General features: G+C 30.3%; 2 protein-coding genes across 2 annotated transcripts; one reads left to right on the forward strand and one right to left on the reverse strand.

Moving 5' to 3' along the window:
* Positions 1-4,369: 4,369 nt before the first annotated feature.
* Positions 4,370-6,557, forward strand: LOC106762898 (phytoene synthase 2, chloroplastic). Its single transcript, XM_022781870.1, has 4 exons — positions 4,370-4,890; positions 5,004-5,323; positions 5,580-5,815; positions 6,102-6,557. Exons 1-4 carry the CDS (start codon positions 4,524-4,526, stop codon positions 6,442-6,444), a joined length of 1,266 nt encoding a protein of 421 aa, XP_022637591.1. The 5' UTR covers positions 4,370-4,523; the 3' UTR covers positions 6,445-6,557.
* A 1,618-nt stretch (positions 6,558-8,175) lies between these two features.
* On the reverse strand, positions 8,176-12,206 carry LOC106762905 (regulatory protein NPR3). Its single transcript, XM_014647024.2, has 4 exons — positions 10,907-12,206; positions 9,265-10,018; positions 8,944-9,141; positions 8,176-8,708 (listed from the first exon to the last, which is right to left on the reverse strand). The coding sequence occupies exons 1-4, from the start codon at positions 11,465-11,467 to the stop codon at positions 8,437-8,439; spliced, it is 1,785 nt and encodes a 594-aa protein (XP_014502510.1). The 5' UTR covers positions 11,468-12,206; the 3' UTR covers positions 8,176-8,436.
* Positions 12,207-18,250: the final 6,044 nt, after the last annotated feature.

Genomic DNA, 18,250 nt, shown 5'->3' on the forward strand with positions numbered 1-18,250 from the left:
ATATTTTTAATATATGTACTTTGTTCTTAGAGTTGGATCGAGGTTATAAAATCATTCATTAGGTCTAATGAAATTTGGTAATCTGAATTTTGTGTCTTTAGTATTTTTTATCTTGTCCTCATTCTTCTCAATTCTATTTTTCTTTTATTATCACAATGACACTTAATTCTCAAATAAAAAATCGACTAAAATAATTTAATATTGAAAATGTGATTTTGTTTAGACAGTGAACTTACATTTCTATTTTAGATGCTTAGCTTTTTATAATATTTTTAATGGACTTATATTTATATAAAATTATTAAGATGATCCAAATATTTTATAATGAGTTATGGTGTCGATTTATTTGTAATGCTTCTAATTGTATGATTGAGTGACAATTGTTACTATCAACTAAGTATTTTCCAAAAGTGATCATAAGGTTATCAAGTTTTTGAGATAAGTTCGTCTAAAATGTTGACATGTACAAAAATAAACTCAGCCTAAAGTGTTGTCAAGAGACCACACTTTTAATGTTTTGAGTTATAATATATTATAATTATTGCAAAAGAACGTAGGCATGTAACGTTACTTGCAACTTTGAAAAATTGTTTTATGGTTGCATCGTTATCAAAAGTTTTATGAAGTAACAATTAAAAAAAATTTAAAGCTCCAACGGAAAAATCATTTATTGTTTTTATTTTCTTTTATTGATTTTATTCTCTCTTAATTCTATAAATAGAGAACTCTTCCTCCATTTCAAGACACACTAAAAATCATGTTTTTTCATTCTCCTCTTCTTTTAGTTATTCTTATACTCTGTTCAGAGTTCCTTTCTAGTTCTGAGATCTTTAGACATTTTGAGAAAAGAAGTTCTTGTTGTATCTAGGAGACTTGTACAACATCACAAATAAATCCTTAAGAATAGTGAATCTAGACACCTTAAGAAATTTTGTTCATGATTCTGTCGGTTTTCTACAACATTTTGTCCATCCATTTTAAAGACAATACTTAAAAAAAATGTCGTTGAAAGTTTCTAAACCACACCTATAATAATTATGGTATTTTCTGTTTAGGCAATATTTATATGTGTGTGGACTAATTCAATGTAATCAAAAATCGTATAATAATAATTTTTATCAAAATAATTATAATCTGTAAAAATTTTAAACTTAAATTCTTAAATTAACTCTCATTTAAAGATCCTTAAGATAAAGGTAAAACTAAAAATAAATAAAGAAAATGCACTAAAAAAGTACCTTATAATCAGACTAGAGAACATGACTAAGAATAAAACTATAAAATTAACATCGTTCTACAAATAACTAAATATAATACATATATATAAATTTCTTCTTTGTAAAATCTAGTTTCCTGTGATATTGTAACCGCATTACGAGGTTTTTTCTTTTATTAGAAAATGGACATAAATTTTGTATTATATATGAATTGTTTTCAGAAAGGAAAAACTTTTTTTAACAATATTTTTTTAATAATTTTTTTACAACGCATACGTGACAGCGTGTGGTTGGTCTATTTTTAATACTTTTAAACATAAATTCAAATAGACCAATAAAATGATGACACGTATCTCGTTGTAAAAAAAAGTTGTCAAAAAAGTGTTATCAAAATTTCATTCAAAAAAATGTGATAGCGTGATTGAACATTAGACGTTGAATAACATATTACGTATGAAACATTATTAATACTGTTTTTGTGACCAAATTGTTGTTTGATGATGATAAGAGTTGCTGCAGCATTCTTTGGCTATGAATGGTTATCGTGGTGTTGTGCTGATCGCATAGCTACGTATACCCGGTTGCCCACATGACCACATGCATCCACCACTATCATCAATTTCTGAACAAAACGACAATCAAGCTACTTCCAGATTCCAAAAGTGCATGAAAGCATATCCTTCACTTCCACCTTTAAGTCACACCAACCTTCATTATCTTAAACTACGCTAAACTCCATACCTCATAAATGCTTAAAAATACTTTCCTATAATTAATAACTTTTAGAAAAATAAAATTAAGAAAACGTATGTATCAAACCAAACCTTCTCCCAGAACAATCTACATACTCACGTTAGAAACCCGAAAATAAACCTTATAATTGCCGACCTGGGATTTGATTTTTCAAACAGCCTGATTGTACTTATGTTAACGATAACATAACATACATTTTTGTAGTTGTGAGAGTGAAATCTCTCTTAAATACTTGTTAAACACATTTTGACACTTATATCACTAATTAAAGTACAAAAACTGGAACCAGACTTGTCATTAATCTAATAATATATAATCACCTTTTAGTATTACATAACTCATAAGAAAGACACATAATAATATTTTTAATTAAGTTGTGATGACAAACTTCCAAACTTGTCATATTCCTTCGCCGAATCTTTCATACAACCGAATTGGCATCAAGGTTGTGGTAGGAAAGAGTAGCATCATGGTTTTACGGATGCTCTTAGTGAAATATATCTAATTTTTGTTAGAAAATATCTATAATTTTATAGAATCATTTTGTATAAAACGAAGTGTTCTTAATGTGTTTCGAAATTTGACATAATATTTGTACTGACTCTGATCATATTGCAGTTCAAGAAAAACGAACGGTTAAGGTTGAAGAAGAACGAACACGTTAGTTCGTAGAAAAGTAAACGACGCAAACGACTAAAAAAGATAAAGACACATCCGTCAAATCAGTCTCTCGGTCCACAAATTTTATACTAAACTAAATATAAGGTAGGTGAAAAGTTCAATTAGATGTCGGTGTCCAAATTAACCGACATCTATATGCCCCACGAATATTAATTTTTAAATCATAAAAACGTCATATTAGTGAGGGCTCCAACGTCTTCCTCCTCGCGTTTTCTCTCTTTTGGACCGTTTAATTTTACTTTTACTCCAATTAAATTACTCTTTGAAGAAATATCTTCCATTTGAACCGATTAAAATTCGTTTTCGTTGCATTTTGGTGCAGTTTGTGGCGTGTTCTTAGGCGACGTTCTTGACCCTTTTTGGCCTACGTTTTTGGGCGTGCAGTCCTCCATTTTCCTCCATTGCTTTTTTGATATGCTAAAAATGTTAGCTTCTTTGTTGAAAACTTTTATTATATGTGTGTTATATTGTCTTTTGTGTATATATGTTATTGGCTTTTGCGTTTGCATGTTTTTGGCTTTTAAGTATGCATCTGTTATTGGACAAACATACATCCAATGAGTTATAGTGGACAAAACGTTCCAAGGCCTATAGACGTCGGATATGGATACAGCCGACGTCTATATAGACGTTTGTTATATACACATTCGATGTCTATATAGACGTCGGGTATATCCAGTCCGACGTTTGATTAACGTCACCCACAAAGACGTCAGGTCTCGATTTGTCGTTAAAAGACCAAAATAATATACGTCTAAAATCCTTTTTACACTAGTGATTGAATCTCTTTTCTATGTTCTTAAAAAAATGTATATTTTGTTGGTTTTATTGTAACATATTTTTTCGCTATTCTCGAAAATAATTTATACAAAATAAAATTAGTATAGTTACATATTTTATAGTTAAACTATTACTATTTTATGAGTTTATTAGTAATTTTTTTTATATGCTACCTTCGTTTATTTTTTTTTTCAATTTAACATATTTTAACAATATGTATTAAACTATTATTATTTTATGAGTTTATTAGTTTTTTTTTTATATGCTACCTTCATTTTTTTTCAATTTAAAATATGTTAAAGCGTCATGAAAAATAAAAAAGAAAAGTACAATGTACTCAAAACGGGGTCATTTCAAAAAAATCGATTAAAAGAATATCGCTTTGTTTTTCTTAATTACGTTTTATTATATTTCATTACATATTTAACAGATCAATGAAAAATTAAATGATAAAAATATAATGTTTTAAAATTTTAATACAAAATGTGTGTGAAGACATAATTTGAATGTGAACAGAAAATTTGCGATTCTGAATTTTTGGACAGAGAAATGCAAACGAAAAGAATTTGAAAGACGTTTGAGCCATCAAATTTTGTAAATACAACGCAAGCAAACCAAAACATAGGACCACACGTAAACACGAAATCTATGAATACTTGGAATAAACAAGGAAAGAAATGAGTGGTGAAAAAAATTTAAAAAATAAACAAAAATATTATTTAGAACTCAGAATTTCTAAAACGATAAATTTTATATTTTTATATTATAGAAAAAGAAAATAAAATTGTGGCTTAAAAATAGAGAGAGTGTTGGCGTAAAAGACAAAGAAGATGATCTCAAGTTGATCACATTGAGGATTACAAGGACACTGTCCATACATTTTGACATGTGTAGGCTATGGGTTTCATTACAATCACAATCTCTTTCCTTTATATCCTTGTTCAGTTTCTGAATTTAGTTACAACCTCAGAAAACAAACAACCTTATTCTCAAACCAAACTGCATTATTCTCAAAGGTTTCTTCATTTTCATTCTTCACTAGTGAAGCTGCACCTGAAGTAGTGGAAGGAAGAAAGTTTCCCTGTTCTTGAGATGACTGGTGTTCTTGTTTGGGTGAGTTGTGGGCCCAAAGAGAACATCAACTCCTTGGTGAGCTTTGCAGGGAGGAGTAGCAGTGGTGAAAGAAACCAAAGAAGGTTCTCAGGACTCAGCTTTGCCAGTGGGGTTTCTGCTTTTTCCAGTGCAGTGGCAGCTGACACTTCAAGATCGTCGGAGGAGAGGGTCTATGATGTCGTGCTGAAGCAAGCAGCTCTTGTGAAAGAGAACAAAAGGGGTGCAAACATTGGTTTAGATTTCGACAAAGATGTTGTAGCTGATTTCACCAATGGGGATCTGTTGAATATGGCTTATGCTCGGTGTGGTGAAGTCTGTGCTGAGTATGCCAAGACATTTTACTTAGGTAGTACTTGTTTCTTTTTTTCCCCTTTTCTAAGAAATTGTTACATTACATGATATAGAATCATTGTTTGTTCATTGTCCTGACCAATTCTCTTCAAAATGTAAACTTTTTAGGCACACAATTGATGACTGCAGAGCGACGAAAAGCCATTTGGGCAATTTATGGTATCTGTAATCAGATTAGATTACATTTCTTACTGCTACTTTCAGGTTCTCCACTGAGATTTGTTTTGGATTTGACAACCTCATTGTTTGTTACAGTTTGGTGCAGAAGAACTGATGAACTGGTTGATGGGCCAAACTCTTCACACATCACCCCTGGTGCCTTGGACAGGTGGGAGCAACGATTAACTGATGTTTTTGAAGGTCGACCCTATGATATGTATGATGCTGCTCTCTCACATACTGTCTCAAAGTACCCAGTTGATATTCAGGTACTTTAAATGCCAAATCAAAGATTGAGCTTTACACCCTTTTTGGACTATACTTACATGCTACTTTTTGTGTTATTCCTTAGTGAAAATTAGAGTTTTATTTTGGTAATTTATGTTGACCTTTGATGCAAACCTTTATTACTGAAGAATACACGGATGAAATGAAGTAGAGGAGTCATTGATTCTGATAAAACAAAATTGTGAAACTTGTGTGCTGAAACTGATTCTAATGAAATCGAATTGTTCTTTGAAACAGCCCTTTAAGGACATGATCGAAGGAATGAGGATGGACCTTAAGAAGTCAAGATACGAAAACTTTGATGAACTGTACCTTTACTGCTACTATGTTGCTGGAACAGTAGGCCTTATGAGTGTGCCAGTAATGGGGATAGCACCAGATTCAAAGGCTTCAACAGAGTGCATTTATAATGCTGCATTGGCTCTAGGCATTGCAAATCAACTCACCAACATACTCAGAGATGTGGGAGAAGAGTAAGTTTCAATAAAGAAATGACATTTAACATGTTTTTCATCTAAGGGCATCTCACCATAACTTGCCAAGAAATGAAAAGCAAATAGCAAGATAACTAAAAAACAATATAAACTAGGCCTATGCCAGACAACGTTTAAATAATATATGCACCAATAGTGTAGAAGTTTGTTGCATGATCTTGCGGAAATCTGATGGTTAACAGTGTAAAATGTTAGACTCTAGTTTTAGTTGTCCATAGCATTGAAATCATGTTGTCTAATTTGGTGTAGTTTTTTATGATTGCAGTGCCAGAAGAGGAAGAGTATATCTGCCACAAGATGAATTGGCAAAAGCTGGGCTTTCAGATGATGACATTTTCCGGGGTAAAGTTACAGAGAAATGGAGGAAATTCATGAAGGGACAGATAAAGAGGGCAAGGATGTTTTTTGATGAGGCAGAGAAAGGAGTTGCAGAGCTAAACTCTGCTAGCAGGTGGCCAGTGTGGGCATCACTGTTGTTGTATAGGCAAATATTAGATTCTATTGAAGCCAATGACTATAATAACTTCACAAAAAGGGCTTATGTAGGAAAAGTCAAGAAGCTCTTGTCACTTCCTGCTGCCTATGGTCTTTCACTTCTAGGCCCTTAGAACTTCACCAAAATGGTTAAGAGAAAATAAATAGCTGTTACAATTTGTGATTACCTAGTTAGAATTGTATACATCTGAATTCAACAACACTTGCAATCCATTCATTTAATCAATTCCTTATCATAAATATTAGAAACTATTCTTCAAAGTTCTCAGAGTTATTTTTATACACACATGTTAAGATAACTAACAAGTAGAAAGATCCATAAACCATTACTCAAAGGTTTTGGAACAAAATGATGATATGATATTTTATATAAACTTGTGTTAGAATTTTAAATGTGAGTCTAAGTCCTACATTGGATAGAAATGATAAAGTAGAGTATCATATAATTTTGAAGATCTATTACTTAAAGTTTCGGATACAGAGTGCTGTCAATTCTTTATACAATTAGACTCAAGTCTAATTGATGTTATATCTCTGCAATGAACTCAACAATTTGTCCATGACTAATTAGTGTCGAATTTTCTTGTGTTTTGTTTTGATGTATTTGTTTTGTTACAAGTTTATGTTTTCTTCTGTGTAGTTTAGTTCAGTACAGATAAAAAAACAAAATTCTGCATGATTGTTGATCTTGAAAACTCACCAAAGTAATGTTGGGAAAGAAGAAGGAAGAAATCATGCTCCTCTTCTTATGGTCTCTCTTTCCTCTCCACACAGAAAAATCACTTTCTTTTAATACCATTTTATATAATTTATCTTTATATAATATGATTAAAATTGTAAATACCATAAATTTTTTAAAATATATTGATGAAGAGATTAAAACATAGGTTTTTTTAATACAAACCACAACTACTTTTCTCAAGATATAATTTTAATTTATAATATGCAATAAAACTTCTTACAGAAGATAGTTTTAGAAAAATTTAGTCAACACCTTTTATTTTTTTTCATTCTGAAAAGGGTCCTTTAGAATGTACATTTTACATTTCAGATCTTTTCAGCATAAAAAGAGATGTTTCACGAAATATTTGGAGTGTTAGATCATCAATTCTATTATGGGACACTTTTGGGGATTTCTACAAATTAGGCTATGTTGGACTTCAGCCAACAACTTCATGGTTTTTCTACCTGTATCTTCATTATTACTAAATTCACCTCCATCAGCAAAAAAAAAAAAGTTTCTCTACACCACACTGCTGTCATAGTGGATGGATGCACTTCCATTTTCCACTGCAGATAAAGAAGAGAAGAGAAAAAAAGTTCTGAAAATTCATTTGTTGTGTTTAAAAGAATTTGTTTCGGAAAATTCATTTTGAAAAATACCACATCATATTCTTAAAATCTTATTTCCGAAATTTTGTTTTGAAATTTCCTGAATAAAACAGATAATTTAAAATTCTCTTTTACAGAAGATAAAATGATTGTTTTAAAAATTGAGGGTGCAGAAAGAAAAAGTCCTGCATAATTAGTCCTGTAGCATTATCAATATTGAAGGACATTCCTTCTTTTTAACATAAAAGGAATAAATAAATTGAACACTTTATTTTGAAAAATTATTTTAGAATGCAATAGTTCTTATATTCTATATTAATCTTTCTGAAAAAGAGTAACTCATTTTCTTTAAAGGAAACTGGTACCATAATGTAATAAAAATGAAGAAAGTTTCAAAATAGTAATCCTAAAACTAACAAAGATAATCAATAAAAAATGACATCAAATAAACAGTTTTGTATATGAGTTATAAAATAATTATTTCTATTTATACATGTAATAATTTGGTCAAATCTAGGATGTTGATTGAGATATCAATGTAAGATTTTACAAGTACTTAAGCTTCTTGGAAAAGGATAAAAAATATACTACAAGCCAATAGTTCTTCCTTTTTTTTCTTCATTTGATCCAACAAGTGCAAGAAACAAAAATGAAGCTAGAAAAAATGTGCTTGTTCCTTTACCAAAACACTCTAATTTAACACAACATCTTATTTATTGAATATTCCACAGCTTGTTCTTATACTTGGAAGTTGCAGTAGCAGAAGATGGAGTTCATTTTCTCCTCACTCTGTGGTTAAGACCTTCCCTCCGAGTTGAAGATGATGAAGAGGACACTGAAGATGAAAAACCTGAATGGTTATTTTCAGCCATATCTTTGTGAAATGCTTTCTGCACATCTTCTTTAAGTTCCATGAACCGTGCTTTCTTCATTCTCTGCTCTTCTTCACTTCCCTTCTCTAGGAAGAACACATCTGGTATATCATCTTCCAGAAACTTATCAAGCACTTCTGAACAATGTGGAAAGAAGCGCCTACCATTCTCAACTGTACAAAATTCTGTGTTAGTTGCATTGATTTCATTTCCTTCTTTGTTTACATTGAACTTTATCATAACAACAAAAGAAAAAGGCATTCTGCAGAACAACTTATACTACAAGGTATAAACTGTTTTTATACTACAAGGCCATGCAAGCTTGATTTGGTATTAATTGACAAGTGTTGTTTCACTATCATGCATAATCATTATAGGAAGCCATTTCAAAATTGTGTTAGGACATACCTGTTTTCATGAGGGCATGCAGTCTTAACTGAAGTTTTCTGGCTCGAGCAGAGGGAGATTCATTTAGATCGACTTCTTTTAGATTTCCATTTGTGCCCTTCAATGCTGATTCGTTTGCGTACAGTGATGAAGAATCTGCCTCGGCATTCTCAATGGCTACCCTAGCCTCAGCAGGAAACAACAACTGAGCAAATAACACTGCAACATATGGAACATGTTAATTTCATCTTCAAATGCCTCCAAATTGAAAAGCATCATGCAATGACTGTGATTCTGATGCATGCATGGAAAGAAAGTGACAAAGACAAGTGAAAGCCATACCTCTATCTTCAAGGTAATCTAGTCTCATGTGCAAATCATCAGCTGTTAGCTGTGATGATACAGACATACTCACAGTCATAGAACTTCTTCTCATCTCCCTCTCTAGGAGATCAACACAGAGCCTGTCCTTGTTAGATTTCTTACCCTGCACTGTTTTCTCATGATAATCCTTGCGTCTTGTCAGCCTCTGACAAATTGAAAGAGCAGTTTGACCATCTGGAGTAGTATCTGTTGCACATGCCCCTTTATTCAGCAGTGCCACCAAAATGGATGGATCCTTTCGCCTTGCAGCCACATGAAGAACAGTGTATCCTCGGGAATTTCTCCGAAGAATATCAGCCATACCAAGACCAAGAACTTCTTGAATAACCTTAGAATCACTGTAGGCACAGGCATAGTGCAGGGCATATGCATCATCTAGAGTGACCTTAGACTCATTTAGAAGAAGCTTCAGTAGCTCAACATCATCAGAGTCCAATGATTTATGGATTCTCCTGATACTCTTTTCACTCAAAGGCTCCACTTCCATTGTATCAGCTGCGGATTCTGGCTGAGATGAGAGACGACACGATTTGATTTCAGTCACAACTTCATGAGGGAGCTCTTTTTCCAGAGATATGATGTCAAAGTCAGACCTTGCAACTCTGTGAATGCACCGAGAGAGAAGCTGGTCTATTTGGCAGTTGAAAGCAGCCACAAGAATAGGAATCACATCTTCCACAAGAGCCTTCTCAACAAAGTTTAGCAGATGCCGCTGCATCAGTGAAGATACATTCACATTATATAGCAGGAGTCAAAAGCAAGGTTATCAAACTCGCGAGTTTACGTAAACTCGTGAGAGTCGAGTAAACACGATTCGTGAACTCAATTCATACACTCGTAAGAGTTTACTTCAGATGAAAAATACTATCTAAATAATATCTTAATTCAAATAAGTCTACAAAATTATATAATTTTAAATAAATAAAATTTATAGATATATAGTTCATAATATTGTAAAACATAAATACTTGCATTATTGTCATTAATTTTGATGCATTTCATTAAATATATAATAAAAAAAGACCAAATGACCTTGTTTTTCTTAATTTTTACCCCTTTCAAGCTCGTAGAATCGCTCCAAACTTGCGATTCTACACTATCCTACCGATTTCACAATTAATTCTACCGAGTTTACGCGCAAAAGAGTTTACTTCCGAGTTAACTCGGAAACCATGTCTAGGAACGTAAACTCGTAAGAGTTTAAGAGTTTAAGAGTTATCTCGAGAGTTTGATAATCATGATCAAAAGTATGCATGTGTGCTTGCATGCAGGCTAGGAGTAAATCTGTTTCAGAATACGTTTGCTAGGAAAATAGATAAAGAGTTTGAACACATTCCGAAAGATAAGCATGTAAATTTCGAAACAGTTTCCAAAACCTGCAAAAACTATAATGTTTATATGCTGTTTGTCTTAGGTAATAGGTGAACTTTGGGAGTACTTTTTCTGGTAGTATTAACAGGGGGTGTTTGATTTTTTCAGCCAAGAATGATCAGTGGAATTGCTTCAAAGTTGTCAATTTCATCTCTTTTGTGGAAAATTTAACAATGAAAAGGAAAAATAACAAGAAATGAGGAAATACTCAGCCTAAAACACAACATACCTGAAAAAGTAAAACCAGCTCTTTCATCTGAAAAGTGGCAGAAGCATACATCAGCTCCAATGCATAATTGATAGCAGGCCGACATGCATCATGGATACATGTTTCATCAACACATGTTGTCACTTCTGTTGGTGAAGCTTTTAGCTTTCCAGTATACAGATAGTACAAGAAAACTTGGAAAGCTTCATATCCAACTGTGCCATAAGGCAACAATTCTGACATGAGATACCTTGGTTTTCCTTCCTTCCCTGAGCCACCCGTTCCTTTTTTAAAAAGCTCATGAAAAAAAGGACTACGCGAGGCCAATATACAGCGATGAACTCCCACACATATGTCTTCAACGAGAATCTCAGCATCACTATAATCATACTCAGCATCAATCAGTAACTTCTCAAGGCTTCCACTGAGCTTACTCAGAGTCAAAATTTCAATATTTGCCACATGCTCATTGCTGGTAGAGGAAGACGCGTTGTGATTACTAGAACCATGTGAGAGGTGAGATGATACAAAACTCAAGGATGATGATGAATCATTTGAATTATCCATGACCCCAAATACCATAGGTTTAAATTGAGTCAAACAACTGGTTGACTTAATTTAGAACCAGAAGAAGAAATCAGACCCCTTCAAGTACCCATCTCAATTGAAAAGCTAGACAACAAATTATACAGCTAAACAAACCAAGCTCAAATAAGCAAAGTTCCACAAAGGCACTGTTTCCCCAACCGCAGCACCAAAGTCACTTGCAAGTCAAGCAACAAAACTCAGAATACTGGAAAGCATAAATTGAGATGAATTTTTCATCTGGGGACGACCCATCAAAGAAATTGAGGAATGAGACAATAAAGTTTGTACTTTTATGAGTTAACTTGTACGGAAAGAGATATCCAGAGGCAAAGAAGGATATATACTACAGAGTGTGACCCTTAGAGTTAAGAGTGAAGATGAACTCAAAAGCAGCTTGAGAGAATGAACCAGAATCAAAAACCTTGAGCAAGAGACACTTGGAAGAGGCTTCAAAAGGCTGCAAAGAAGAAAAGAAAGAAAAACTGAAGAACATGGCTAGTTTGACATGAAGAATAGTAAAGGGTCTGAAAGTCCCTTGAACCTAAGAAGGAAAGACTTGGAAGGGAAAGAAAAAGTGAACAAATGAAGCAAAGGTTGACCAATAAATGGAAAGAGAAGATAGGGAAAATAACAGAGAGATGATGGGAATCCCTGTTTTTCTCAAAGGGAAAGAAAACTGGAACTACCACGTAAGGTTGATTGTTCTTTCTTTCTATTTTTTTATCCTTTTTTTATTTTCTCGATTTTCTCTTCTTTTCCTAATGCTATAATAAATATTACCGACTATTGTCAAAGTAGTTTATCAACATAATTTAAAATGCATATGTAAAACATGTGATTTGAAAAGAAAAAAGTGGTTAAGGAATTATTTAAGCACAAAAGTTTAGCACAGCAGTGAATGACTTTTCTTCTTGCAGCCTTTGTTCATTCTGAAAACGACAAATTTATATTTCTTTGCTGTTTTAGTTCATAGGATTATTAAATAAGATTATAAGTGAAAAAAAAAATACAAATGAGACTTTCCCTCAACAATTAAGGGAAAAAATCATCTTAAAAAGTGCATATACGTTTTATTCTCTCTAATAATATAAAAAATATGATAGTTATTCCAGTTTCAGTTCTAAGCTGTACAACCCAAAGGATTAGGAAGAACATTAACAGCATTTATCTTTCTTTTTCTCTTTTCTGTGAATGATGCTCTTTCTCTCTCTCTCTCTATATATATATATATATATATATATATTCTGAGTGTTTATAAAAACCAAATTACAGATGGCATAGAATATTTTAATATTGTATTGGCAAAAAGAGGAAGGAAAGTGTTCTAAGAAATTATGAGTTACTGATACCAAAGTGCTGAAATTTTTTATATATATAGTATTAAAAATTGTTTCGGTTGTGGGATCGAGTTACTGTCAATACTTTCACAATTTATCTTTTCAGTCTGTTTTATTTTTATATCTCTTTTGATGTTATTCAATCACTTTCCGGTCGAGCTCTTTGGTCTTCTTCTTCAAGTGGGACGGTCGGGTACCTGTCAAAGGTTTTCCGCTCAAGTCACTATTCAGTTCACACAGTAAATTCGGAACAGTAATAAATGTGTACTAAATATGAATCACCTATCTCTCACTTTTGACCTATATTTATAGTTTTTGTAATGAATCTAAGATTAGTGAAATCTTAATCACGATCTAATCCTGATTTAATAACTCTAATCACTTCTTACCTTAAATTTAGTGTAAATCGCAAGTGAAATCAAATAACTAGTTCCTAAGCTGTCCGGTCATAGTCTAAATCAACCAATTCTTAGACCGTCCGATTCAATTCGCCGGGTCAACCCACGTCTGGTACAAAAATGTTTTTTATTTTTGTAAATTTTGATATAAATTAATAAATTTTTATATAGTTTGATATTTAAATTTTAAAATTATATATATATATATATATATATATATATATATATTCTAATAAAAGTGTATTAAATTTCGGTATTTCATATCAACATTATAGTTATTTAAATTATTTAACACCTTTAATTTAATTGTAAACTTAAAATTCAGTATTATTGGATTAAAAAATTACATTTATTCTTTTTAAATTTTAAAAATAAAAGCATGTCAAAATTTCAAATAGAAAAAAAACTTCTGATTTCCCTTCCAAATTTATAATTTTCAGACTACACACATTTAAATTATTATTATTATTATTATTATTAACATTTGGAACAGTGGTCCAACCCGAGTGCTGCAACATCGTAAAATGAAGATGTTAACAAAAATTTAGAAAAGAATGTTTGTTTCTGATTGTCCAATACAGAAGGAGCACATCGAAATGTGTGTAGACAGAATAGTTTGAATTTGGGTGCATCAGATTCTCCTGCTTTTTTATTCATATTACCATTTTTTTTACAATATAGAATCATTTCTTATCTTACAAAAATGAAAGCGTGTTAGACATATATGCTTTTGACTACATCCAACGTTAGATCTTAGATTTTAGATATTTGGAAGTAACTATGATGTTACTTTCTTAACAACCATAAATCACATAATCTCAATATAGTACCATTTTTTTTTAAAGAAGTTTACTTTAATGTAGTTACTATAAGCAATTTAATTTTTTTATAGGATGAAAACACACACATACACATATTTGGATTACATTTTAAATTAATTATTGAAAAAATTAAATTACATGACAATTTTATCATGAAAAAGTAAAATACTGTATAATTTTTTAATAATATTGAAGTTATTTTTAAGTTTGGTGATGTAATTAAATCTAATTAATTAATACTGTTAAGTAAAAACATATATGTAATTAGCTATTTCAACATTAAATAACGTTATACATGTGATTGACCATTTTAATCTTATTAAAATGGTGAATATTGTTGACGACTTCGATTAACAGAAGTCTTGAATGAATTACACCAAAATTATACAATTATTTAACGACTTCTTCGATTATATTAACTAAAATAAATAATTTAAAATTTTAAAAAAATTTAAAATTTGAAGTCACATGTGTCAAGGATGATAATTGTACTTGAGGCATTGAATATCAACTTTTTCCATTCTTTTATATTATAAAATTATTTATTTTATTTTATATAAAAAAAATCGTTATTCTAAATTTTGTATATAAATATATTTTTATTTAAATTATTTTTCAATTTGATTAATTAGTTTTTAAGTTCTTTTACGTCTTTTTTTAAAGGGTTGTATACTTATATATTTAAATTTCGAGACATTTGTTTTATTAATTTAAAATTTTTAGTAATCTTTAGTATTTTTATGTTTTTAATAATTTGATTAGAAAGAACTTAAATATTTAAAATTTTTGTATAATTTTTTTTTTATTTTGAGATTATTTATTATAATTTGATTAATAAAATAAAAATAAAACATTTTATGAAAATATTTCATATTTCACTTTTTTAAAATTTGATTATTAAATTTTATACATATTTTTATTTATTGTATATATGTAAATAAGAATTTTTAGAAAAATATATTATTTTTATATTTAAGAAAAACTATTAAAGTAAAAATTTGTTTAAAATAAAATAAATAATTTCATAATAAAAAATTAAAAAATTTAAAGTGGAATGTGTGGAGTACGATTTCTTTATTATTATTTTTTTTTTGGTAAAGTCTTATTTGAGACATACGACTTTAACTTTTTCAATTTTTTATATTTTAAATTATTTATTTTATTTAATATAATCGAAGAAGTGGTTAAATTATTGCATAATTTTAATGTAATTAATTCTTTTATATCTTCAGATAATAGAAGTTAACAATTATATTTATGATTTTAATGAAATTGAGTTCAGGTTGAAGTGACTAATTATATGTACAACTTTAATTAAGATTGAAGTTATCAATCATATATATACAATCTGCAGCACCTTAAAACCTTCATAGTGAAGCAATTTTACCCTCCTATACCAATTCTAATCATTTTGATGAACTTTTAGCACTCCTAATTCGAAGTATGGGTGAATTTAAACTTGTTTAAGAGCTCACATACATTACTAACATGAATCTCTAGTAGTTATGCATGGAATTAGGATATAAGACTCTACTTTCATTCACTTAGATACTCAATTTCAGATTTACCATTTAGAAACTATTTCTGACCCTTTTTTTGCTTCTAATAAGTCACATATGACTCAACTCAGTTGTCTTAATGGCCTAAATCAACTCTTGACCCCTAATTCACAAAATCACTACTATACTTCCCTAAATTTTGACTTGAACACTGTAATTAAATCTACTATTTACCTAGCTAACTGCATAACTTGAATTTCAACTTCTAAACACTCAAATCCACAACATACACATGGTTATACCAATTCCTAATTCATCACATACCCAATCACATAATTCATAGATCAACAAACACACATTCCCGCAAATACATTCATCAATCTAGTTCAAACAGTAGCACAGTCTGTTACATAGTTTACACATGCATCAATCCAATAGCTTTACAAAAATTAACACAAGCAAGCTAACATTCTATAAGCAAGAATTTAAATCCAACTTCCCTTACCTCAAATAGTGGCATAACTCAACTAAACCCGATTCAAGCTTGCGTCTCACAAAAATTCTATGGAAGCCTACAAATCATAAATTGGAAACAAGGAATAATTCTCATAACCTAATTTAAGTCAAAAATTGAAAATGGAATCCTTATAAACATGCAACAACTTCAATTGCATGATCAAGACTCAAGGATTCATGGAAGAAAAGAGGGATTCCACTCACCAGTCAGATTGAAGAAACTGATTGGTTGAAGACGAAGTTCTCTGAGTAGCGATCACTAGAACACTACCTAATTGGAAATCCACTAGATCAGTGATGAATAGGGGTAGAGAGAAGGCAGAAAATGAGAGATAGATTTTTCTAGAGAGAGAATGAAAGAGTGAAGAAATGGCTAGATGTTTGTAAAAGAGATACTCTTTAATGTCAATGTGATTAATTTTTAAGAGCTTTGGTTTCATTTACTTAAGCACAATTTCTTTCCTGATTAATAATTTCAGGTTATTACATGTTTTTTTTTTGTAAAATGAAAATTAATGTATTATGCAATTAATTTTTAAAATCTCCTTTATTTCTTTGTTTTTTTTGCTTTGGTAAAATTTAAAATTCCTAATAGTGCTCTTAATGTAAAGAGAAAATTTTCGGGTCAATAATTTTAGAAAGAAAAAATTCCCTAAATTAATAACTTTTTTACCTTATTTTAAAAAAAAAAATAATGTAAAGTATTTGACGACTAGAAAATAATGTAAGGTATTTGACGACTATTTTTCATTTGTTCACGTGTGATTGTCGATGAATTATTTTATAAAATGCGACCAAGTGAAAAGCGCATTCTTAACAGATAAATGGTGAACTGATATAGACAAATAATATTTTTATGAATATTTTATATTTTGTTACATTTTGTAATATATATAGTGTATGAATAAAATAAAATAACAAGTTTCTTCAAATAACATATCTTTTTTATCTATCATATATTTTATATGTTTTATATTTTCGTAATTCGTAAAAATTTACAACACCTTTAATATTATTCATAATATTCTGTATTATAATTATATGATCGTAATATTTCATATTGTAATTATGACTCTTAAAGTTCCATAAGTTTACATCCTAATTAATTAAAATACGGAGACGGACTTAAATAAATGTATATTATTATAATAGATTTTAAACAAAATTAATGAAATAAAAAAATTGTATTAATAATATATAATTTAGTTTTATTATAGTAAAAGAATATTTTTAAATGTTTAATTAGTAATTTTGATTTTATATTCACAATACAAGAAAATGTGACTATTAGAAACTAAATTATTGGTCATTAAAATGATAAAATTAGTCACCAATTTAAAGTTCAATAATTATAAGAAGCTAAAAGATTGATAACTAATATTAGTTACAAATTTTCTGTTCCTAATATAAAAACTATTTTAGTAATTAAATATATAAAAACCAATTTAGCAATGTGGAAACCAACAACCAAATATGCAGAAATCAATTTAACAACTAAATATACAAAAATCAATTTAATGATATTTTAGATAAAAACCAATTTAATGACGGTATATATTATATAAAAATCAGTTTAGTATATACAAATCTCCGTCTAACCATCAATAAATTTTTAATATTATATTATGTTGTTAAAACAAACAATTTCAAAATTTTAAAAAATAATACTATATTATGATAAAATCCTAAATTCATCCATCTATACATAACAAAATATAATACACAAAAACAGATGTTACCAAAACCCTAAATAATACGTGAATGTTCTGTAAGTTGTTTCCAAATCTTAAGAGATAAAGACATAGCCACCACTTCAAAAATAACACAATGCAATATAAGGAAAACGAGAATTTACTAAACCAAATCAAAGATTATAAAAAAAAGAATCTGTTCCGGTATAGGGCCGAGACCTAAATCACCTACACAATTTCCAACTCAATTTCCTGTCCAGCTTCTCCTGTGCTCCCCTGTGCTCCTGTGTTCCCGCAGGGTACCTGCTAAAGGCACTCCGATGCTTAAGTCAGTTTTGTTACCCGATCGGGAATATTAAGTCAGTATTAAATGTGCAATCAATGAATCCACCTACCTGTGACCTTTGACTTGTATTTATAGTGGTGGACATGGGCCTGGTATTAAGATTACCTTAATTAAGGCCCAATTATGGCCCAACCATCTAAAACACTGGATTATGCTAATCTTTCCATAT

Source organism: Vigna radiata, chromosome 6 (genome assembly GCF_000741045.1).
Source record: "Vigna radiata var. radiata cultivar VC1973A chromosome 6, Vradiata_ver6, whole genome shotgun sequence".
In the NCBI taxonomy this organism is placed as follows: Eukaryota; Viridiplantae; Streptophyta; class Magnoliopsida; order Fabales; family Fabaceae; genus Vigna; species Vigna radiata.